Raw genomic sequence first — 24,670 nt, 5'->3', positions numbered from 1 at the left:
TCCTGTCTTCTATGTAAAAGAAGATACTGAAGAAAGTTTGCTTTAATGAGGCACTAATGAATCTTGACAATTTTGTGGTACTTCTCATTTAAGTCAGTTTGTTATAAAGAAGAAGTTTATTAAGAATTATGAGATATTTGCTTTTTCAGTAATGGCAGTTGGCTTGTTGTGATTCAGTACTTCAGTTTTAGCCCTCAAGTAAAAAAAAAAGTTTAATTTTGCTTGCTAATGCCTATCATTGGTAATAATCCCTGGTGAGTTTCAGCCCCTCTCCCAATCCTTCCCCACCTCCTCTTGCATCTCAGAACTGGCCAAAACAGATACCTGGTCTATTCTGGAGACTTGAAATTATTACAGGCAGACTGGGGGAGAGAGGAGGTGCCAAAATTGATTGTCTGTCAATGCTTAATTGTCAAGCAAGAGAGAAACACAGGCAGTCCTTGCAGAGGCACATAAGAGCTCCTGTCCTTGAGGCTTGCATTCTAACATCTTTAAAGGTAAAATAGATCCTGGATATCTGTTTGAATGCTTTTACCACTCTTCCACCTGAGTTTTCCTGACTTAGCTCCTTCTGTATGTTTTCTTTGCTTTGGAAGAATTCAGTCACAGTAGTTGTGTTCTGTGTTTTCTTTAATTGTAGAGGCAAAGGTCAGTATTTTAAAAGAAGAGAAATATTCTTGGTGTTGGATAGGGAATCTAAAATCCATTGCTGGGACATTATTAATTCTGTAGTGTCTAGCTGACCTGTGACTAACTGGACATATAGATGAGGGAAAGGAACACCTTAGTTGTGCTGTTCTTAGCGAGAGTTTCCTGACACATTTTTGTTTCAAGCAAAATTAGTGTCCAGAACTGAAGTTCACTGCGATTCTCTCCATTAAATAAGGGGAGTGCAGAAATAGCAAGCCCCATAACCCCATGATGAGATCTTGTTCCATGATTCCTCTTCTGCCCTTAGAGTCTTACTGATCAAGTGACTGGAATTGCTGAGACATACCTAGGAGTTCAGATACTGTACTTAACCATGCTCATCACTGCAGTGTCTGATCATTTAGCAAAGATTATTATTGTAAAGGCAATAAAAATGTAGGTTTTTTTTTTTTTTCTTAGAATAAGCACATTATAACAGGCTTATTTGGGCACTGACAACATTTACATACTCACTGGCAACTCAACTTGCTTCCACTAAGTCCTGCATTTCTTGTAGATGTAAGTGGTCTCACATTCACCCAGGATTGAGGCCATGTAAGAATCAATAGGGAGGAAAAAGTGAAGTGACCTGCTACTTTGGCCTGAAAATGTTTTTTCCTTTTGCATTTTTGATAGGTCTCTATTGGCCCTTTTTAGCCTGCAATGTTACTTGTTTGTTTTCTTCTTTTCTCCCACCAGTTTGAACTCCTGATTTCAGTGGAGTTGCCCTTGATTTACTCTTGAGTAAACACTAGCAGAATAGGGACTGAGGGCTGTGGAAAGTAGAAGTTGTAGCCATAAATGATGTTTCTGCGTCTTAGTCACTGATCCATAATAGTCATTTTGGAGATGGTACATTGTAATTTTTTAGTTATGTTCTTCAAATTCCATTTCTGGCTGTTATGGAAACTTCATCCTGGGAACTGCTGTAGGAATTTGTGAGAGGACTCGTTCCAAGGATATCAGATATGAGTGGGTTTTTCCTTGCTACAGTAGAAAAGAAACCAAGCTGCTGTCCTAAGCCACTGACTTAAGATACCAAAACACTATCTACAGCATCCTGAATTGCAGTACTTCATTGCAGCAGTGAACAGTAACTGTTTACCTTTAGCTGAGTACTGACTGGATTTTGAAACACCGGTATAACTTGCTGAAAGAAGATAGTTGGTAAGCAGAGGAATGAATGGGCATCTATATGGTGGAGCCTCAGTAGCATGAAAAAGTGACTGTGGCAGTCCATGGAGCAGAAACCTGTTTACGAGACTTTGCATCAGAGAATCTTTTTGAATGCTAACGGTAGAATTCACACTCATTCAAGCTATCAGCAGAAAATTAGGCTCTGCTCTAGAGCTGTATTTATGAGATCCCATGGCTGTCTACTGTGGGAGGGTACTCACTGAGATGAGGCAATTATTGCAAATGTTTTTCTGATTTTACAGTAAATAAAATGCCTACAGCGCAACTTGCAGGAGCTGCGGGGGTTAATACGAGGCTAGGGTTAGATACCTGATCTCAAACTTTCATATATGTATTTTTATCCTCCTTTTCCTCACCCTTTTGTTTGAAGGGAGGAGAGATGGAACACCCCTCTCCTTACTTTATGTGTGAGCTAGTAAAAATAAGGAAATAATGAAATTCTCCATTGTCAGATTTGGGGAAAGGGGGAAAACATCACTGTTGTGGGTAAGTGATACAGAATGTAATAAATGTAGAAGTTTTGCGGTTTGATCTGTTTTCTTTAAATTGTTGGGTAGAGCTAAATGATTCTCACATGGTTAATCATTAGGAATAAAATTCTTGCCATACAGAAAAACTGTATTTGCAAAGATTCTCCTCAGTACCCTTGTCTTGCATTGACTCTCTGTGCTCAGCCATCTCCAGCCCTAGATTAATACAGAAAAACTGCATTTCCAGAGATCCTTACTACTTTTATGACCACTTAAAAGACTTCTGGAGAGAAATGTTTGACAGCTTTAAGAACTGCATGCTGCTGGCTTAGATGGAGCTAAAATTACACCTCGCCTTTGAGAGAAAATTGTTCAGAACTCCTGGGTCAAAATATGTTTAGTTCTGCAAGACTGCCCTTCAGAGATAAAAATTTATTTATAAATTTAAGTGAAAATAATGATATGATTCTTACATCATCCCACCCTGCCTGAAGTACTTTAGGACTAAGAAGTTGTAGATGAATAGCGTAAATGATTCCTTGATTTGCCTGCATAGTTAAGGTATGAAGAATGGTGTGCTCCAGGAAATGGAGATTTTCAGTATTTAATTGGGAAAGATTGGAAGTTAGGAAGTCAATATGTGGCTGAGATGAACCAGACAGATACTGGCTTTCAGCATTTTGTTTTGAAGTAGCCAAATGGTTTGTCCAAAAGGTTTTTCCTGTTTTGGCAATAACACATTTATTGTTATATAATTATCTCATTGCAGTAGCTTGTTTGGGTTTTCTCTCTCTTGCCCCTTCTCTAAAAATGAGTGTTTTTTACCCAAATCTCAGTGCTAAATATACAAATGTTTGCTGTTGTAAAAGAGGATAGATTTGTTTTTACAGTTTTATATCAAGTTCTAGTGCTTTTTAGACTTTTGGCTGCACAGCAGAGAAACAGAAAAGAAGCTGTCATAAAGAGACAAATTGCATTGAAGATGTAGTACAGTGCTTGCTCCCAGCTATTGAGACAAATGGGATTTTATTCTTCAGATTGCACCTCCTTTTCTGCTTAAATTTGTTTATTTATGCATCTATCTGTCTTCATTTATATTTTAACTCCTTACATAGCCATATTGTTTTTAGATCATCAAAACCCTTCCACATACAATGGGAGCAAGAAGTAGTTTGGATTTGGATTGTCACACAAAGGTTTCTGTGCACTTGCATCTCTGTGCTAGGAAAGCAATGTGCTGTCCTAGTGGTATGTCTGCGCAACGTTTCCTTAGGACGCAAGTGTTCTGTTGCCGCAGGTGGTTACCAATTAATCTAAACAGATTGCTCTAAATTAAGATACTAACCTGAACTGTCTCTCTTGTTTTTTGAAAACAAACCAGCACTTAAAATTTAGTAAAACGCTTCCACTTTGACTAATTTTTGTTTTCTCAGATTTTGCTAAAATAATTGCAAGACTTCTCTGCCTTTTAGGCAGTGATGCTTTTGTTTTCAGGAATAAAGTTCAGTGTTCTTGGCCTAACAAGTCTGCTTTGATGTGTCATATGCTGTTGGCTTTTAGAGCTGAGTACTCTTGAATTTGGAAAAGCAGAAATATAATTATGACCCTTTCCATTAAGAGACAATCTTTTCTCTCATTCTTCTTGTTTGAGAAGAAATATAAGATTTTCATTTAGAAAACTTTGATTTCTAACTTGTGTTATTGAAACTGTAGGACAAATCTTGCTTTTTTTTATCCTGTTTTTTGCTCCCGGTAATATGCTTGCCTTATTTTGGATTCAAAGTAAACATGCTCATGATCTAACCACTTTTGCTAATTAACATCTGCTCCTCCACCACCACTGTATTCTCTCTCACCTTCCAGTGCCTAGTATGCCAAAAATGCATTTGGCTGGTCTTAAGCTGACTGGATGTGAGTCCATGTCTTAACTGTTGATAGAATTATCCATTTGTGTGCCATATCTACTTTGATTTCCCCCCCCCCCCCAATTTATAAAATAGAATTCACAAACTTGTTTTGGGATTTGCACTCTGAATCTTTAATTTAGAAATGCATTAAAAAGGGCAAGGATTTGCTTCATCAGTAACACTTTTTTTTGTTTCCTATTTTGACTACCTCCAATTCCTGTTGTTTGACATCAGTTTAAACAATAGGATGATGCCAGAGTTTGTTTAAATGGCTTTTCAATTTAAGCCTCATTTAACTTCAGTTCTGTTAATGGGTTGTAATTCCTTCTTGCCCTATATGCAGATAGATATTTTTGCTTCCAAGAGGAGGGAGTTGTGATTATCCAGATGAGGGGTAGGGGTGTGTATGGGTACATGGTTTTTAAATTTAAGTACTGTTAGTGGCTGTGTGTGTGTGCATTTTAAAATACAGATGCATATGATAGGGGTAGTATGTGGGGCTATTTATATAGACATTTGGGCCTTAAAAGTTATGAAATTGCCTTAAAGATCATGATGTCTTTTATAATAATTGGGGTGGGGGGCTTATGTCAGAGCCTGTAAGATCCCCTTCCAGGCTTTTTGCAGAAACTGAGGAAACTGGAAGTGTTGGCATTTTTTTTTCATGATTTTTGCACTATCCCATGACTTCTAGTATAAATACCTAAAATCCCAGTATGGTAAAATGCTGTGAATTGGCAATATTAAAGCCAGATTCTGGAGGTTATGATAAAGCTGTAATCTGTCAAGTTTCTTCTTTTTTTGTCATTGGTATGTTTACTACCTCCCTGTAGAGTCTTTTGTGAGAAAAATTCAGGAGTTACAGAAATCTTCATGTATACAATGCAGATTTCAACATTTATGGTAGCTGGATACAATTATAAAGACAAGGACCTTTTGGACAGTTGCACGGGCTATCATTCTGGAGCTGGTGCATCTGGTTTCCTCTTTTTGTTGACTGTGAAGGAAGGTGATAGCAGATTTTTACACCACCAGCATGCTCAAGGATAAGTTACTGCTTTTTAAGCAAAGTTTAGTATGTTATGGAGATCCAAAACGTAAGATCACTGTTCCCAGAGTCTTTTATCTTCAGTTGCATGGATAGAATTAATGATGAGGTATCCCCCATCTTCCCTTTTCATTAGTCTTTGGATAGGCCTTCAGCAACTTTGACCTCTTTTCCTAGCTATGCATTTTCTGTGTAGGGAAGTTTGTATATTATTTTTGGTTGCTTTTCACCTTTAGGTTATTTGTTTCCTATTATTATTCTTGCTACTTTTGTTTCTTTCCTCTTAGTTCTCCCTTTTGCAACATCTAGTAGTGGCACTACGAATATACATCTGTCTGAAGAAAGAATGGGCAGGGTGAGGTCCTTTAAATTACTCATTGCACTGTTCTGAAAGTGCATTTGCATTTAGCAAAAGAAAAAAGTTGCAACCTTTTTTTTTGAACCACGATTTTCATTTGTAAAACTTTTGCTGTTTTTGGTGTGTCAAACATGAAGGCTTCCTGTGTGAAACTGATAGAGAAAAAAATCACAGAAGATCTGGAACGGTGACTCAGGTCACAGCAGGCCTGTTTGCATGACACCTGTGTCATCAAAATAGCCTCACTTGGGCATCCTCAAATGAGATTTTCTTGTCCTTTAGAGGGTAGATCTATTCAAAGGCACATTTGATCTTGAATAATTTTGAGGAAAACAATTTTCTGTCCCTCTGAGAATAACATAAATCTTCTCCACCTTGGTACTTCAAAACTCTTCACAGCACCAGGATTTGATGTTGGATGAATTGTCAATTTTCATTACTAGATTTTGCTCAGAAATTCTTTCTCACTATTTCCTTCCACTTCAGACATGTTGAGTCAGATAAATTCATACACTGATGTTTAATCACTAAACACTAATTATCCTTGTGCAATATTGATCAGCAGCTTTCTTGTATACTATAATTAGAATGAGCAATAGCTAATAGTAAACACTGATGTGTGGGAGGGGTGAAGAAGGTGAGTTAGCCTTATGTAGAGGTTGATACGACTCTTCTAACTTGCAGAAGTTTCTAGGCTCCATCTTCTAGCATCTAGCCTCTTCCCTTTTCCCTTCCTCTGCCCCAAGCTTCTTGTTTTCATAGTTAAGCCGACTGGTAATCCTTGATTTTTTGTAGCCAGTTTTCCTTTCAACAGCTGCACCAGTCCCTCTTCTCTGGGCTGCTGGGGTTTCTTAGGTTCTCCCTAATATCTTTTTTCTAAGGTGTGGACATTTCTCCTCCTCGTTTCAGGACGGTTAAAGCACGTGCAGGGTTCCAGTGCAGCCATCTTTGATGGGTAGCTGTCTGTGAACAGTACACTTGAAAATGAGTTCTTGTGAGACAACTAAAGTTAAAAAGAGACTGGGGAAAACCCAAGTAGGCAGGGTTGTGGTGTGTGGGTTGAAAGCTTCCCCCCCCCCCCTTCCTCCCACCCTTTACTTACAAGGTAAAAGACCCAGTCTGTGCATGATCTTGCTGTTCTGAATAACCTCTTCACTACACGTAGTGACTGGTATTCACATCCTGTTTTCTATCAACTGAGACCAAAGAACCCTCTGAGCAGTGACTGAGTTCTATTTCGGTTGGTTTTTGTTTCAGTTAGTTTACAGGCTGCCTCTCTGCTGCTGCATGTCACGTGTCTTTCAATTCTTTTTTGTGAATTTGAGGAAACTTGCTTTTCCTTTACTTTTTTGTATGAAATAACAAAATCACTGTGGGATTTGGATAGCATCTAGAAAAATGAAGTGGACTTTTAGATAGAGAAAGAATATATAGAGTCAAGAAATAACATCAGTAAACCTGCAAATCTTATTCTTGCCAAGCCATAGGTTCTGAAGAGGGACTTTCTAGCTACCTGGGAAAAATCTTGATCTGAATATTCATCTTTTTGCTTTAAATCCACACTCACTGGTGAGTCTATCACAATTCTCTAATGTAATCACTTTGCCATGTTTAATAAACTATCCGCCCACTTTTCAAATCTGTTTGGCTGGTGGAGGTCCTCAAGGAAGCTGAAATGCAGTATTAATTGTCCCTTCTAAAACATGCTTGATTCAGTGGCTCACACTGCAGAAGTTCTTCATGCCAAGCTTTTGTTGCATCTGCTGCTTTAGCCTTTTATCCATCGCAACCCATGTAGCTGTGATTGTGAAATATAGGCACCTAAAAACCCAAGACAAACAAAACCTAAGTGATAATTGTCAAATCTATTTTTCAGATGCTGTATGGAGCAAAAAATGGGGGGGATTCTTTGTAGTTTTATTTAATCTTACTGTGAATAAAACATTGAAGACTAAGCAACTTCATTTCTTGTTGTTTTTATGAACCTATGCTTCTACAGCAGACCTAAAAATAAAAAAATCAAAGGAAATGTAAGTACCTCTGAATTAATTACTTTCACAATGAGAAGTTCCTGTATAAGTTCCTGCTCCTTTTAACATACTCCACCTTAAGGATGACTTTGACGAGACCCTGCAACACAGCCTTCTTTCCCCCTGCCACCACCCCTTTGTGCTGACAAATATGATTTCTCACCTGCTTCCCCCTCACCGACCTTCGCATACTTTGTTACCACACTTATCCTCTTGGGCTGGAGCCCAAACTCCTGGGCTTTTGGCACCGTGTGAGATCAGTGCCAGTACATCCTCGGGGAGGGCGAAGGGGAAGAAAGTTGGACCCGCACTATGAGGGCAGCAGGGACTCAAGCTTGGTGCCTGCGTGGTGGGGATGGGTAGACACACTGTGCCAAAGCTACGTATGCAGTGTCTCTTGGTTGCACCTGTAGTAACACAGCGAACGCCGGGTTGGTCTGAACAACTCTGGGTATCTACTGCCATGGGTCAAGCTGAAAGAGCCTTTATGCCACTGTGTACAGCGTGGGCTGCGGTAGCTCAAGCCATAGCTGAGCTGTAGGAGGAGAGGTGGACCTGCAGAGAAGACTGCTGTGATGGTGTGCGGCTGCCATACATATGGTTAGCGGTGACTTTCAAGAGTCCTGTGCCTGGGGCTTGGGCAGGTGCTGCATTGTCAACCAAGTGGAGGAGATGAAGGAGGAGTTTAGTCCAGTCTGCAGTAATTATGGCTAGAAGGAAGTCTCGGAAGTTAAAGCTAGGATTTGGAAGGGTGTTTTTACTGGGCAGCAACATGGTAGTAGGTGGAGGCAGGCAGGCAGCTTAGCAATCCACTTCTCAGTGTCTATCTGAATATGTAATTCCCTTGCAATTCTGAGGTCAGATCCTCCCCACACTGGAAGGCTTTGACTAGGTGTCATACACACCTAATCAAGGTGTGTATGACTGGCATTTTCTGCCTCTCCTGGGAAGGCTTCTATAGCTTGTTCTCCAGAAAAGGCAGGACAAGGTTTGTGCAGAAGAAGGTGTCAGTGCTCTTCCTCTGCAGCCAGTCCCAACATGGATTTGCTACTCCCTATCTGGTAATTTGTAGGTCTCTAACCAGTGTAGCTCTTGGATGGAATTTCTTGCTTGTTTTCTATTAAAATAAACATACCAAATCCCACCAGGTTCATGAAGCCCTGTCCCACAGACACTGCGATTTTAGTCACCACAGCACGGTGCAAGCTTGAGATCATGAGTGCTAATTTTCAGACTTGCAGTGATCTGGTGGGAGAGCATCCCTGGGCTCAGAGGTGTGGTTGAGGAGTGTCTGTGTGGAGGGGTCCCTTCTCCTCGCTGCTGACATTCATGCTGGCCCTGCAAAGGTGCTGAGTGCCTAGGAGGGAGCATCCTTGCTACAGGCAGGGGACGTTGTCACCTACCCCTGCTTCACGCAGGGAGCTGCTGAGAGCAACCTGTTTGCTTTTTGGGATAAATGGGTTCTCCCAGCATACCTGAAGGCATTGCTCTTGGTTTCTGTTGATGTACTGCCTCCAGTTAGTAATACTAAATAATACCCTGCACCCTTAAGTCGTAACTAAATAGCAGAGTTGTAGGCCTGCCTTTATTTGCCCCCATTACACAGTGCTTGCTCAGATCCCTTGTTAACTAATTTATGAGGTTCTCCAGAACCTCATAATTGTGCCTGGCATTTGGGAGGAAGGAGGATTTGGGTAGGGTGTTTTCAAAGGTACTAAGTAGCAGTGAAGTTCCTGACTTATGTGGTCTTATGAGGTTTGGGTTTTGACATTTGTGCTGTTTGACGCTACTGAAGTGAGGCCCTGCCCTGATGAATCCGTGATCATTTGTATTATGCAAGAGAGATTAAGGCTCAAAATACAGTTGAGAAGTTGCTTCATGTTGTAAGATGCTTGCAGCATTGGGGGGAGTGTTGGTTTTTTTGCTTTCCAGGGTTCCTTTTTTCAGCCATGAGAAAGAGGAGAGGGAGCAAAAATCAGCATTTTTGAACTTACTGTAGAAATGGGCCAAAAGTTTAGAGTCATATGCATACTTAAATAGCAGAAATAATTTGTATTTGATACAATGTGAGCTGTAACACTGAGGTCTCTGTTACAGGGGAAACATCTTGCTTCAGTGTGTGCATGTTGCAGGTGACTAAGATCTGTTGATGCTGCTGAGCATGGCTCAGGAAGAAACACAGCTGTGTTTCTTTAAAGAACACAGGGACACTTAAAACCACCACATCTAGGCAGCCTCTCAAATGGTTTATCAAAGTGCTTGGTTTTTTTCCCCCAATTCATCATGTGAAACAATATTAAATACCAGCCAAGGAAAAACCCTACATTAAATAAACAGTTATAGGGGGAAATGGTGCAAATCCATTAGCTTTTGTCAGGTCTTCCTTATTTCTATTTTTATTTGTCACTGCTAATGGATTTAGTTCAACTTACTCCTTCCCACCCAACTCTGCTAGCTGTTAACCCCTTCCCCTTGGAATTCACTCACTGGCTTATTTCATCATTAATATACTAGCAGACAAAAAATGACCCTCAAACCTTTAGCACAGATATAAGTGTTGAATAATTTTTTGAATGTCTGTTGGGTGAAGGGTTATGTTTAAAAATTGTTGCTGGGATTTCATATACTATGTAACTATATATTTGTAAGAAAAAGCAATTTATATTTTTGTCAGCTGTATAATCTGGAGCCAGTGATAACATTAAGAGTATCAGATGACCAGTGGGTATTTAAATGAGTGCTCCTTTGACATGAGATTAGCACATCCCACTAAACCGGCTATTCGTCTGGAGGGATATTATTTTTGCCTCTGCCATTGACTTTATAGGTGACCTTGAGCACTTAACTTCTTTCTTCCTTATTCTTTTGCTTCTGTGTTCCCTCAATTTTCTTTTCAATATAGTAGGGCTTTCCGCGTATATGCAGAAATGTTATAGACCGAAATAGTGTTATTAATGCTAGTTGCTACCTAATCTTTCTCAAGACTGTTGTGTGCCAGCCCTTCATGCTGACAGGCTTGTCTTCTGGCCTCTCCTGACTTCTCTGCCCAGTCTCGCTGCATCTGTTTGATCTTGCACTCTGTTCCTCCCAACAGTGTCAGTCTTTCTTGTTCAGTGCCTGTACTTTGCCTAGCCTAGAAATGCTTTGGGAAATGTCTGGGGTTGCTAGGCACTAGCATAAAACAACATACTAGTACATTATATACGAGGGAGGCATTGTTTAAGGGCAGTTAATGATGTTTTCTTTAGTTGCTTGCAAGATTTCCGTATGGCAGCCTAATAGCTTTATAGGGTAGTTTGCATACTGACTCAACAAGGAGATATCTACAGCCTAAATATGACTTTCGGAGTTTGGTGACATAATGCAACTTTTACTGAGTTTTATTATCAGAACAGTGGGAAGTTAACGTGGTGTCTGTGGTCTGCAGCAGATCTGGTACAATTGTTTTCTGCGTGCTTCCCTGCACTAAGGTGCATGTGGGCGCTTGTGTACTGGAGAAGAAGCAGTGCACCAGCTGTGCACATGATATCATGTAACAGTGGGTCAACCTTGATTAAAGCAATGATACAAAATCATTCCAGGACCGAGTTTTGATGAGATCCTTGTGAGATCAGGAGCCTGAACCTGCTGGAGATGCCTTGGGTGGGTAGTCCTTGGCAGTAACTCAGATTTGCTGAGTGTGTAGGTTACAAACTAAAAGACCTTTCTGACTTTTGTATACTCATGAGTGGGAGTCCAGAACTGCCTTGCTTGTCTGTGGTGTTTGAGCTCCTGATTTAAATTGGTAGGCATTCTACTTGTGGAAGGAGGCCGAGATTGTTATCTTGCTTGTGAATGAAACATCCAGTAACAGAGGTATCAGTGTTTTCAAATTAAGTCCCTTCCATTTATCGATGTGTTGTTGAGCTGAAAATCTGCTTAAAAGCCGTAAATGCCTTCATTTGTGTAAAACCCAAGCTGCTGGTGCAGTCACGCCTGTGCTTTCTGCAGCCATTGCGCTGAGGCGTTATCTGCAGCTTCTTGGCTCCATTTGGGGGATAGCTGAGGCCGTGGGATCTCTGCCCGTGGCGCTATCTCTGAGCCTTTCTGGGCTCGTCCGGGGGTCACCCTCAACTTGTAAAGGCACCACTGAAGGGAGTACGCAGATCGATGCTTTTCTTGGACCCTTCTCACAAGTGGGCACTTCACTCTGATAGCATATACAAGCCCGAAAGTGTGGAGATCAAAGAAAACTTCTAATAGTTCTTCTGCTAGTGAGACTTTGAACTCCCTTAACATTGGAAGAACACTGCCTTTCTACACAGCTGTGCATTTTCATATTACTTTCTGTGTTGCAGGATCTTATACTGCGATCTTACCTGTGAAATATATATTTTTTGTTTACCTGGGGAATTACGCAGTGTTTCCTTTTCTCCAGTTGTTACTTCATAGCACTAGCCTGGCCCTTTTTTGTTCCTGTACCCTGGTTTATTTGCATGCTTGGCTTCCTGTGGTGTGTTTTTTTGGGGGGTGGGGGGTGGGGTGAGGAGAATGGGAGGTTGTCTTCTTCTATTTTAAAGCTAAGTAGTGCTTTTTTGCTGTAATCATACTTCTCATGAAGTTGCTTACAGGCACTTACCCACCCACCTTTCCAGTTTGAAAGGTAGTGCCCATTCTGCAAATGGAAGGACACCAGAGGCATCAAGACATTTCATGTCCTTGCACCACTTGGGGTAGAATCAGGCCAACTCCTAAAGGCAGGCCAAGGATTTAAACAACTGATTGCTGTATTGATGTTGGGGATAGTTCATTGAACAAATGAGCTACAATATCAAGAGATGAGCATGAAAGCAGAGACTTGGACTTCTGTGACTTGTTTTGAACTAATGGATGTTTTTACTTGAAGCAAAATAAGATTTAAAGAGCCCCAACCTTTTGTTTTCTTGAGAATAGCTGATTTCTTGATGCAGCTGATTTACTTGAGGTTGAAGCAAGCCTTCCCTAACACCAAACCTTTACTTTCACATATTAAATGAGCATATAATTATGGTGATGGCATTGTGTTTTAACTATTCAGAGCTCTTTTTCAGCTTTGTGCTTGAGCTGAGCTGTGGTGGCTAGTTTACTGAGAAAAAGTTCAAAACATGGGGGAGGAATGAATGTGAGGTTTCTTGTTTTGTTGCAAGCAAATACTACTTTAGCTTTCCCTCCATGACAAACTGTCACAACATTGACAAACCTTCCACTGAAGGGCGGAAGAAGTTTCTAGCTCTTTTGAGTACGTAGGTTTGGGGGATTCTCTGTGAGGGTTTATGAAAATTATATGCTTACCAGGCAGTTGTTACTGTCATTAAAATTGCTGTTAAGGTCTATAGTGCAGTTCTCTGAAAATGGCCCTATAGAATTTCACTACTCTGCACTAGAAATGTTTTAAGAGAATGAAAAAAATCTTCTCTTAGACTGCATGAATAGGTATTTGTAATTTTTATGTCAGATTACGCTGGGTCTAAGGAATGTGTTTTATAATAATAGCAATCGTTGGCAATGGCTTTGTTTTTCTTTCTTTAAGAATTCCTTAGCAGTTGTATTTTTTTTTTAACTAGCTGACCTCAGATGATTCAAATGCTCTGTTTGTCTTCTACGAATTACTTCATTTGTTTAAAAAATAAGCAACTAGAGCACCCTCTAACCTCATCTGTAAGGTACATAGCCATTAAAGAGCATAAAGCTTTACTGTTATTTAGAGAACCATTGTAGATGAGCAGAGCAAGCAATGTTATGTCTGTCTTGATAACTTTAAATACTGATGAGTGAAGATAACCAACAAAGCTTTAAATATTGGAGACATCAATACCATCAAACCAACTTTAAGCATCTTAAACCTAAATCTTCCTGAACATTTGCCAGCTAAGTCATTTATGACTTTAAAATGTTTTTATAGTATATTTCCGCAGTTTTGGCATTAGTCTGCTGCTGCTGCTGTCTAATATAAATGAAGGAACTACAGTTCTAAGTTGGTCCCATTTTAGCAGTGATGCCCTTCACTTATAGGAGGTGATACTAATATGAGGGAGGGGTAGCTGAAATAAAAAAGTAAGGCACACTTTTCTCAGCATCACTGTCTCCAAGTGAATAGAACAGAGCTGGCCTTTGAGTCATGTTCATCACTGCACAAGTTCCCTTTGTGTATTGAAAAGCCTCTCTGCCCTTGGCAACCCTTGGGTGTTGCAGCACTCATTCAACAAGATATAAATGGTCACAGTAGCCTTTAATTCTCTAGTCTTGTTGAATTTTATAATTGTGAGCTGCTTATTTCCCATAGTGCAACTGCGCTTGCAAACTGTGACTTCTCTGCAACTGCATTTGCAAACCGTTAATGGTATATTTGGTGAAGGATGTATAATACACATTGTATTGCAGAATGTTTTTAAGTCACTTGGCAGGCTTCTCTGTTTAGCGCAAATGAGTAAGTTATTTAAGGAAGTCATTCTTTCTTAAGGTACATTTTGGGGTGATTATTATGTTACCCTTTGTGCATTTCAAAGCTGAAGGCAGTGTCATGAGGTGCCATTCAAAAAATATCTTCCGTTCTTCCTTCCTCTCCATCTCCTCCCAAAAATCCTGCACTTTTTTATGAAACAATTTTCTCATAAGATGGGAAGAGGGGAGTTTGTGTTTGGGAGGAATTCTTGATACTAGTTTGTGGTCTCTGGGAACTAACTGGAAAACTGTTTCAGTCAACATTTTCAAAATTACTGTGTTTTGGATGACCGCAATATCATGTGGTGAGTGAAATAGCATGCTCTTTTCAGGGACTCCTAAGTTATAAAACTTTCCACCGTACCTGTTCTCTTGGGAGTTTGTACTGTTCGTTGCTGCCTACAGCTCTAGGTGCACTCTCAACACCATCCATATGGCCAGAAATTTGGATATTTGAAGTCAGTAGTAGCTCCAGAGGCTTAGCATTTATGAGGAGCAGGCTGATTACTTGGACTCCTAAACATCAAATTTGGTGCTTTAAGTGCAGGCATCAAAGTTCAGAAACATTGTTCTCTCTTGTACCTTAGGCATAATGGAAATCTCTTTATTTGTAGTTAGAAAAAACAATTATTTTTCTCACATTCTGGTCCTGGCTGTAGTCATTCAAGTGGTTGTTACAAATTCTGTGGTGACACCTTGCTTATTTCTATCACCTATTTTTTTTTTTAATTTGCATTTCAAAAACCGGTTCATTAAAGCTCAATCCTAGAAAAACACCTCTATCTTTGCATGGCTTGCTTGGACCTCTGCAGAATCTGTACAGTATTCCTGTGGATAAACTTGTTGGCAAATTTATATGAAGATTTGCTTTGAGTTTGGTGTTGCAAGGTAACTGGGCACAATGGGCTCATGATAAATATTTCTTTAGAATAAGAACTTTTAATACCTAGTAATCTCTCTACTATTACTTGCAAAGAGCTCATTTGCTGTAACAATAGCAGGTTTCATCTATGCTGAGAGCAAACCATTAGATCAGTAATGGTGAATATTGACACCAAAATGTTCCTCATCACTGCTAGAAAGTGTCCTTTAATGTTGTTCACAGGTCCTATGTTAATGACTACAATAACTTAAACTGACCTAATCAGGGTCTGATATGTCGCAGTGGCATGATTTCAGGATTTGATAACTTGGGACTTCAGATGCTAGTTGGAAATGTCCTTTAACAGAAAGTTTCTGCTTTTTCTGCTTGCTTTTATAGTTCCTAAAGTATCTCAGTAATCAATGTGGAATAGTTCTCAAAAGTGGCATAAATCTAAAACACTTTGGTTTGTGTAACTGCTGTATTCCTAATTCATGCTGTTGAGAGGTTTTCTTCAGGAGAGTCTAACCCTGGATATTCATCCCTTTCTATTTTGGTAGCGGAGAAGAAAGAGGAAGTTTTCCTCAGTAGGGAGTTGTTGGGTTTTTGTTTTGTTTTAAGTAGGAAGGTACTTAATCCAAGCGTTGGATTTCCCTCAGGTGGCTGTGCAGATCTGCAGGGTCACTCACTCACTTGCTTAGCCCGTCCGATTTCTGCTCCTCTCCTCCCCGCCTGCCCATCTTCGGCCCTGCCCTGTGCTTTGATGCCCGGCATCGCAGCGTCTCTTCTCAGCTACTGAACCATTCTGGGTTTTCCTTCAGGGCTCTGTTTTCCGCCCTCTTTGCCCAACTAATCACAAATCTCCCTTGCATGCCAACTCTGTCAGGCCTGGTTTTCCATTCCTCTTTCTAGTTGTCTTATGGCCAGCCAAAATCCCAGTTTCCTTTCTCAGCCTGCTGTTCCAAGAAGTGCAAGGAAGTGTCACAACTGCTCACACTGCACAAAGGGAGAGTTGCCATTCCTTGCGCCATCCTCTCCCTGGCTTTATGCATCCACCTCTTTACAGCAGCTCTGGGTACTCCCTGGACCCTTAATGTGAGCCTGTTTAATGAGTTAAAATTACAGAAAATTGTTCCAGCAAAATAGTTGCCTTCCATGAGAATGGCCGAAATTGGCTAGTGGAAGGAGGGTCAGACGCATGCGAGAGCAGGGTGGGGAGGACACAGTGCAGCTCGGCCCAGGGAGGTGGCAGCGAGCTGGTGCCCTCTTAGCTGCGCAGACCATCCTTCCACCTCTGCCCGTGTACCGGTCTGCTCCCTTTCTAGAGACAGGTCTGTGCCCCCAGGCCTCCATCATACAGGTGCCCTCCCAGTTCAGCCCCAGTGCTAGCAAAAAAAGGTAGCGCGTGTGAAGGGAGAAGAGATGCAGAGCAACCATTTAGGAGGAGCTCCACTCTCACCCTCACAGCCCCCAGGCAGAGGAAAGGTGCACCTTGGCTGAGGGCATTAGGAGTGGCCGGAGGCTCGGCTGTGTTTCAGGACGGCTGGACTCCCCTACGGCTCTCTGAGGGGGCTGTGCAGCCATAGCCGGCGACTACGCTGTTGCTGAAAAAGTTAGTTTTAGAGGTATCTGTGCAGCTGATCTGCTGAAAAATAGCCCAAAAGGTAGTAGTCCCTATCTGGATGGGCTCCTTGCTCTGCTACCCGAAGTGACTGTGTGAAGAGTGGTGCTGGTCTGAGCGATGTGGGAGTCTGGAGGGGTGCGGGGAGGAAGCTGCAATTACTCCCCCTGGGCTGCAGGACAGTCCTGTGCTGGTTCAAAGCGCCTCCGTAACCAGAGCTTTAGAAGGGATGAGTTAAAATTGCTGAAGTCTCTCTGAGCCCATTTGTTTTGCCATCCTTTATCTACTCTTTCCAAAGCCTAGTTTTGGGTAGATTGCTTGTGTGGTGGTAGTGAAAAGAGCAACCCTGGAAAGAAGTTGCGTTCCTTACAAATTTCAAGTCTGTGCTAAAATAACAAGGGAATTAAATTCTTCAAATAAACATTTGCTGGAATTTTTATATAGACAGGGTATGTATTTTTCCCAGCCATCGCTCTTGGAAAGAGCTCAGCACACATTTTTTTTACTGAGCGTTGGGCAGACAGTAGGTAAAAATGTAAGGCCAACAGTTAGTTATAAGCTACATGGAAGCAAAATCTTTATAATTGGAAGCATTAGACAGGTCTAATAACAGGTAATACTCTTAGACCTAACAATAACAATTTAAAAAGCTAGCAAGCAGCATTTTTTACTTTGAAGTTTCAAACTTACTCTCAATTTTATTAAAAGATGGCCAAAAATTTGAGTTTGGATTCTAATAGATTGTGTGAAGTAGGATTTTAAACTGTCTACATGCAGCCCATTTGGAGAAAAAATAAATTAGACACTGAATGTGTCTTGTACCTTTTCATGATAATACAGTGGTTTAAATTTCTTGGAGAAAATCAGATATGTCTATTTGAGATAATCAGAAAGAATAAATGAATTAAAGATTAGAGGATTAGTACACAAGATCTAGATACAATCTGCACCTGTTTTAAATGACAGAAAAAGGTATAATAATTTCTTAATGATAGTAGCAAACAATCGAGGGGTTCTTTTAAAGAAAAAATGTTAGATCATAAACTTCAATGGAATGACTTCTAGATGTTATTTTTCGCTGCCCATTAATGTATTTGAAGTAGATTATCTGCAATTACAGTTTATTCTTGGATGAGGTAAAGGGGACTCATACTCTTTTTAATAACCTTAAAAACTTGTCTAAAAATGGTGACCTGTGAACAGCAGGAGCGAATGAACTTGCTGCATCTCGCCTTGAGAGGAAGCATTGTTAGGAAGTCTGAAAACATTCCAGCGCTGAGATTATCGGGGAGTTGTTATCCACTCCTCAGTCACTTGTTGCCTAGGAGACAAATGTAATCCAAGGATTTTTTTTCCTTCCTTTCTGTTTTTTGATTGGAGACACTATTGACTTTTGGCTTGGAGGAGGTAGTGGAGCAGCACGCCAAGTGTCATAAGATGGAAATTAATCACTAACTGATTGCTCTGAGTTTCAGTGATTTCCTTTCTTATGGTTAGCTGTATATGGAAAGACTAATGATACATTTAAAGAGGCAGTTATGAAGCTCTTTGCACCTATGTCTGTCAGGAAGGATTCTTAACCAGATGACAGTTCGGTTTTCTTTTTATTTCTGCTCTGTTGTGTGAATGTGGAAGAACAAAAGTAAATATCTTTTTTTTTTTTAAAAAAAAAAGGGGGGGAACTTTGCATGGTTGGAGAGCTTTGGGTTAAATTATATTCGTTTTTGCTGTTAAATTACAAGTCAGCTCAATTGCAGTGAAAATACAGCAAATCCGCCTTCTCAGTGTTTCCTTTAATAAGGAGTATAATTCTCCTCAATACTTTGTGTCTGAGAGAGTTTCTGTTTTTCAGTGAGATTATTTTTGGCTTTCACAAGAACATCAGCAAGCCAAACAAATTTAGCTTAACAATAATATAAGGTTTTGAAGTTTCGTCTTCAGTAGTGACCTCATCTTGTAAGCCTCTCAACTTCTTCTTACCTTGATGGGTTTTGGGGGTCTAATGACTTCCAGGTAGATGAAAATTCTGTCTTGGATGTAAATGAAAAAAAACCTAAAGTTTGAAAACATGCTGTGTTCAAGCAAATACAAATAAGATAGGTGGTATTTAAATGTAGCATTTTTTAAAGCTTATCCTATGCTGTAAAGAGTAAAGAATCCAGCAAAGGTTTTCTTCTAGAAATGTTCCCAGTTTTGCACATTGCTTTCTTAGAAGGAACTTTTGTGTTTTTCTTGCTCTGTCTAGTGGATGGGGCATGCAAATGGAATTTGAGAAGCTTGGATTCTATTTTTGACTCTGTCCTTCGCCTAAAAAGTCACTTTTACTGGGCTTATCATGTCAGCTCTCTGGCTTATTGTCCCATCTGTAAAGGAGGGGATAAACATAATAATCTCCTTTTTGCAAACTGGTTTGAGATATATGGCACACAGCTTCCGTCACTGATACCAGAAATGGATCATATGCTGTGGTGCTTTTCATATACAAAAGACCAAGATTTTCAGCCTTCAGCTTATCTGGCTGCCCTAACAATTAAGCTCGAGTCAGGTCTCTATTACTTGCTATCTCTCTAGCCCCTTGAATCGTGGACTTTTTGGACATGCAAGGGCCCAGCTTCAACTCAAGAGCTAGAGTATGTCTCCCTGAGACTGATGTGTGGCCTCCTGGTTACAGCCCCCTTGGGAAGCAAGGGGAGAAATGGGGTTGAACCCTGCCAAATGGAAAAGACTTGAACTCATTTTCCCACTTCCTCTAGAGTAATATACAGAAGATGGTTCCTTTTTCATCCCCTCCAGCAGATGTGTTTTGAATGAGTGCAGTCATGGCTCCTGTGGGTTGTGCCAGCCCCTCTCCTTTTCTTTCAAGCAAAGTCTCAAGCTGTGCTGTGAACTTGCTAGATGCTCCCACCCACAAATCCAGTGACATTGGGGAAGACCTTTCTTTTTTTCTTTTTGGAAGAATCTGATGTGGATTTGAAGTCTGTAAGCTTGGAGGGAGGTTTGTAAGCACCTCGCGTGTTACACTGTGTACCATAAAGCCACCTGCAGGACAAAGCAGTGCTTAGGAGTTGATGGGGTTCCCAAAGATGACAAGTTTTCGAAAGGAAACGAGTGTTGTGTTTTCTTCTTCCTTGTGGCTTTTGCAAATAATCTCCCACTTCCAGTGTGATTTTTGTGTTTGTTTTTCAACACAAAATGGAGGGCCTTATTCCACTAATACAAATCTGAGGTCTGGAAAGGGATTGAAAAGTGGCTAGAGGCTGCAGTACAGCCTTCTCCCTCCCCCCACCTATTCCAGAAAATGTCAACATTTACCAAAAATCTTATCATAATGCCTTGAAAGCCTGCCAGTGGAGTTCAGTCAATAATTAGGACTGGTGTTTGTTTTTACATATTCTCAAACAGACCAAGGCTGTTCCTGAGCTATCATTCTGTATGCTTTCATAATGGAGCCAAGGGAAAGTTGTTTTTCTGTTTGTTTGAGAACTCACAGAAAACAATTCAAAATATCTGCGCTCTGACCTCTGAGGGGTTTGAGACAAGACTGGCAATTGCACTGCTCAGAACTGCAGAAGAAATGTGGAATTTCAGTGTAGCCTTCCCATTACCGACCAACTGCTCAAGTTGCTCAGTGTGTCCAGAAAGGGTAATTACAATAACTGTTGGTTTAACCAGTCACAATCTCACAACACCCTTAAATGGTTTAAATGCCGATTTTACTGTTTTTTTTCTTTTCTTTTGTTTTTTTTGATTACTTTTTCCCCTTAGGGGAGTAAAGATGATTAATTTCCTCTTGTAGTATAATGGCACTGATGTCATGTGGCTGAAGGATTAAGTCCTTTTATTTTTAAAACAGTTGCTAGGGTGTTTAAACCCCTCCTTTTTAGCCCTGTTTCTTGTTAGTTTAACAGTAAAAGGGAAAAGAAAATCATTTTCAAAAAGAATCTACTTTTCTTCAGAGTTTCCATTTAAGAGTAACTGCAGCTTCTTATTTTTCCAATATGCGATGATGGGGAAATTGCCAGATATTATTAAATCAAATTAACTAGTAATGAGCAAGGAAAAAGAGGCAATCAAACATTCACTCTTACTTTTTTTTCCTGAAAGCGTGATTTAAATCATACAATTGCAATACGTTGTTACTGGAGCAATAATCTCTGGCAAACAAACTATGTTCACTTCTGTCAAACAGACAAAAAACCCAAATCCACTGCTTTTCCTGACAAATACTGCTAAATAAATAAGGCTATGCCGTTAGATCAAATATTTGATTTTTTTTTTAATTCTTTTTTCTTTGCAGAGTATTGGAAAGGGGTCCTTGTGGTGTATAGACCCAGAATATAGACAAAATCTTATTCAGGCTTTGAAAAAGACACCCTATCACCCATATTCGCATGTGTTCAATACACCTCCCACATCTCCTCAGGCATATCAAAGGTAAGAACTAGATGCATTTTACAACTCTAAATGTTTTCATCCAGTATTGCATATGAATCTTGGGTAAGACATTAAATGTAATAACATTATACAGTATGAAAAATGTGCTAGTGAACAAAACACGGGAGTGTTAATGGTCGGTCTTTTTGCTTGCTTAGCCTGCAGGACACCTACCTTGCTGATCTCTTCCACTGCGGCAATGAGTCTTCTCCTCGCTCCCTGGCCCGACCTTGCAGTCTTTCCTGCAAATACGTTACCAAATCTTTTTGCAGAGAGTACCTGAAATTCAAATGCATACAAGCAAGCGGAGAGCTTTAAAACATCTGCTTGTCCTGTTCGTAGTGGATGGAAACCCAGTGCCCTCACGAGGAGGGTACCAGTTAATTTTTTTTCTTCCAAGTGTGTTATCTGGCCTGTGTTGCCAGTGCAACTGTCAGATCTCCATGTAAATCCTGCATCTAGGCGACTGAAAATACGTTTTGTTGTAGTTACGTGCCCTGCAGAGGAGCGCGTGCACTTGAGCTTATCCCAAAGGTGTGTAGTGGAGAACTATCAAGTTTCCTTTTCTGCTTCAGTGACATAGGTGTGGGGTTTCATTTTGTTTTGTTTTTCATTTGTTTTTAATCTGTCTATTGCTTACGACTAACGTTAGTGGAAGGAGGGCTGCAAAGAGAGGGAACCTAGAGATTGTGACCTGCTGAGCAGAGAAGCAAATATCAGGTCTTCTAATATGGAAATTATTTTTTTCACTTTTTACAAATACACTAGCACGTCATGGCTCGATCAGAAATGCCGTTCACCTCTAACGCTTAACTTTGTACCGCACCCCATAAAACCGAGGAGATGTCTTTATCCCCCTGTAGCAGGATGCCCGCTACCAGCACCGGGACTGATAGGTGACTCTGGCAGCTCTGGTCTTCCCCCAGGCGCTTTCCGTGTTTGCCTGGAGGCACGTCCGTGTGGGACGTGGCGAGGCCCGAGCGTGCCGGGGCCGGCCGGGAGCGGGAGCAGCTGGCCTGGCAGGAGGCTGCCGGCCTGCCCTTGCCAGGCGATTAGCGTGATGGTAACCATAGCAACCCGGGCGTCGCCATGGCAACGCATAGCTGAGACAGGTGCAGTTGCATCACAAGGCTGTTTGTTGCCTGGCGAAAGGACAGGCCATTAGGACGCAGCGATACGCCGTTGCCGTGGCAACAGCTAATCCTGCATAGCAACTGTGGTTGGGTTGAAACTTTTTTAAAAATCGGGATATTGTACCTGGTTTTGTCTCTCGTGTAGATCAAGAGAATTGGGGGAAGGGAGTCTGTTTTTTTTCTTTCTTTTTGCTCAAATGAGCTGCTGTCACCCAGCATCAGGAGATGAAATGAGTATGGGAATTCCTTAAGCTACGGAGTAATAGCAGTACACCTGCAGCACAGGACTCAGCACAGGCTATACTAACTTCTGTTTAATGTGGAGCTCTACAAAATATTTTCCATAGTACCACCTTTATAAGGAATTTTTTTCCACATTTGTTTTTCCCCTGCTCCCAGCAATCCCTCCTCTACTGTGCTTTGCAGAAGGACAGATAAATAATTTGGATAATTGCATTACAATTGTAATTCAAATGTTTGAGCAAGATTTATTTCCAGAGCCTCACTTTATTATCTACATTGCATTTCTGTTACTTACGAATATGCTAATTATGCCCATGCGGATTTATTCAGAGACTCTCATTTCAAGTGAAAATGTATTGCACATCTAACCCAGAACTGGGAGGATTTTGATCCCTCCTAATCCCTGTGAAAGAAAAATTCCAGCAGCCTCCTGCAGCCCAGAGCAGAATGATCTCCAAGCCTTCGTGCTCGAAGCCAGCGCGCTCTTAGTAGGGCAGGTGTACCATGACCACTGGGCGAACGGCTGGTGAGTGCTGCCTGCAGGAGCTCACGCAGCTCTTCTGCATTAGGTTAGGTGTCGCTCCGTGGCGTCGTAGCATGGGGGCAAGCGCTCCCGGCCAAGGCGAGCCCAAGCCGCAGCTGATGGCGAGCATGGTGCAGCCGACCCGGCCTGGGGGTGCGCCGTGCTGTGTGCCCGGGAGCGCTGCGCAGGGCCCCGTCCCGGCACCAGCTCGGACGTGGGCCGTGCTGCCCCTGCGTTGTGGAAGTCGCACGCGTGTGACAGTGGGTTTTGGCGCTGTGCAGAGGAAGGGTGCGCTCGCACCGATCAGACAGTGCGGGTTGTCTGAGTGCGCTTTAAAAGACTGCCTGCTTTCGCTGCCATCCTAGGCAAAAAAAGGGCAAAAGTGTCTGCTGCCTGAGGGGGGGCCACTGAAATACCCTCGGGGAGTCCCAAAACTGAAAGGGAAACTTCCCCTCCGTCTGGGAAAGGCGGAGACATCAGGCTGCTGCTGCGCTGCTGGTGCCAAGCACTTCTGCAGGAGCTTCACGTCCTCCTTGTAGGTGCATCGTAACACAGAGCGCTTGCAAGGCTGAAGGGCTGCGTAGCTCACAAGCAGAGACCCAAAGGAGGCTGGTTTTGTATGAAAGAACTGTGGTCTCACTGCTGTGTTTATCTTTCAACAGTTCCACTGTCAAATAAAATTTAATCTTCCTGTGGTTTTCTAAAATATTTATTTAGTTATCTGCTAATGACTGGTGTGAAACATCAACATAAGGCTGATCTAGGCCATCAGTGACTGTTGAACTAATTTAATCATACATTGGCAGTTGAATAGCAAAATCATTTTTAGAGTTTATTTCTAATATATTCATAAGAAGTTGAACATTCCCTGTGTATTTAGAAAAGCAGTAATCCCATGTGTACACAATTGCCTTCTCATGTGTACAAGGACTTTTGTAATGGGCAGAAAATGTAAATGCACATGTTCATCATTGCATTTCCAGAGCAATATATTGTCATTATAAGCAATTCTGAAGGAAATTTTTCTGACTGTGAGATAGTGTATTTAGAAAAAAACTCGGATGGCAGAGTTCTGGTGCTGCCCCCAAGTCTTACATAACTGAAGCCTACAACTAAGAGAAACTTTATCACCTGATATTAATGAAATATATCTGGAACAACATAATTCACCAATATTGCAATGCCTCGAGGAACTGGATTAATCAAAGGAATTACAAGGTTTCTAAGGATGGGTTGGTGTGATTCCACAGGGACATACTGACCTACTGCTTGTCTTTATCAGATGTTTTGAAAGAATAAGGATACACAAATGAATCACATGTTCTGTTTAGTATCTGCGTAAGCAGCTTAGAGATGAACTGAGCACAGAGTGGAGGAATGTTTTATAAAACTATCGCAAGCAAGATGATTGCTGAACATACAGATTCTCCTTTTCTGAAGAGAATTAATTACGTGAGATAATTTAGCTTTCCAACGTTAATAGAATGTCCTGCATAGTTCCAAAAGGCAGGACTTTTTATGAAGGAGTTCTATAAAGTGAACCCACATATTTCAGTGGCTGACTCAGTGTTATACTAGTATCATTTGAGATTAGAGATATGTCTCAAACCAGGAGGCGAGGATTAAATTGGGCTCCATGTATAGAAGACCATAGTTTTGGAAATAAAACCAGTGGTGTTTTTGTACGTGAGAAGG

General features: G+C 41.1%; 1 protein-coding gene across 11 annotated transcripts in view; it reads left to right on the top strand.

Annotated features, from left to right (window-relative positions):
* FOXN3 (forkhead box N3) overlaps positions 1-24,670 on the top strand; it is a 221,601-nt gene that overhangs the window by 93,857 nt on the left and 103,074 nt on the right. For all 11 annotated transcript variants that reach the window (XM_067296910.1, XM_067296911.1, XM_067296918.1 and 8 more), the window contains exon 3: positions 20,940-21,076. In XM_067296910.1, coding sequence (XP_067153011.1) covers positions 20,940-21,076 — 137 coding nt within the window. The remainder of the gene's footprint in view (positions 1-20,939; positions 21,077-24,670) is intronic.

This window comes from Apteryx mantelli, chromosome 4 (genome assembly GCF_036417845.1).
Source record: "Apteryx mantelli isolate bAptMan1 chromosome 4, bAptMan1.hap1, whole genome shotgun sequence".
NCBI lineage: Eukaryota > Metazoa > Chordata > Aves > Apterygiformes > Apterygidae > Apteryx > Apteryx mantelli.
This window is presented reverse-complemented; position numbering and strand designations above follow the sequence as displayed.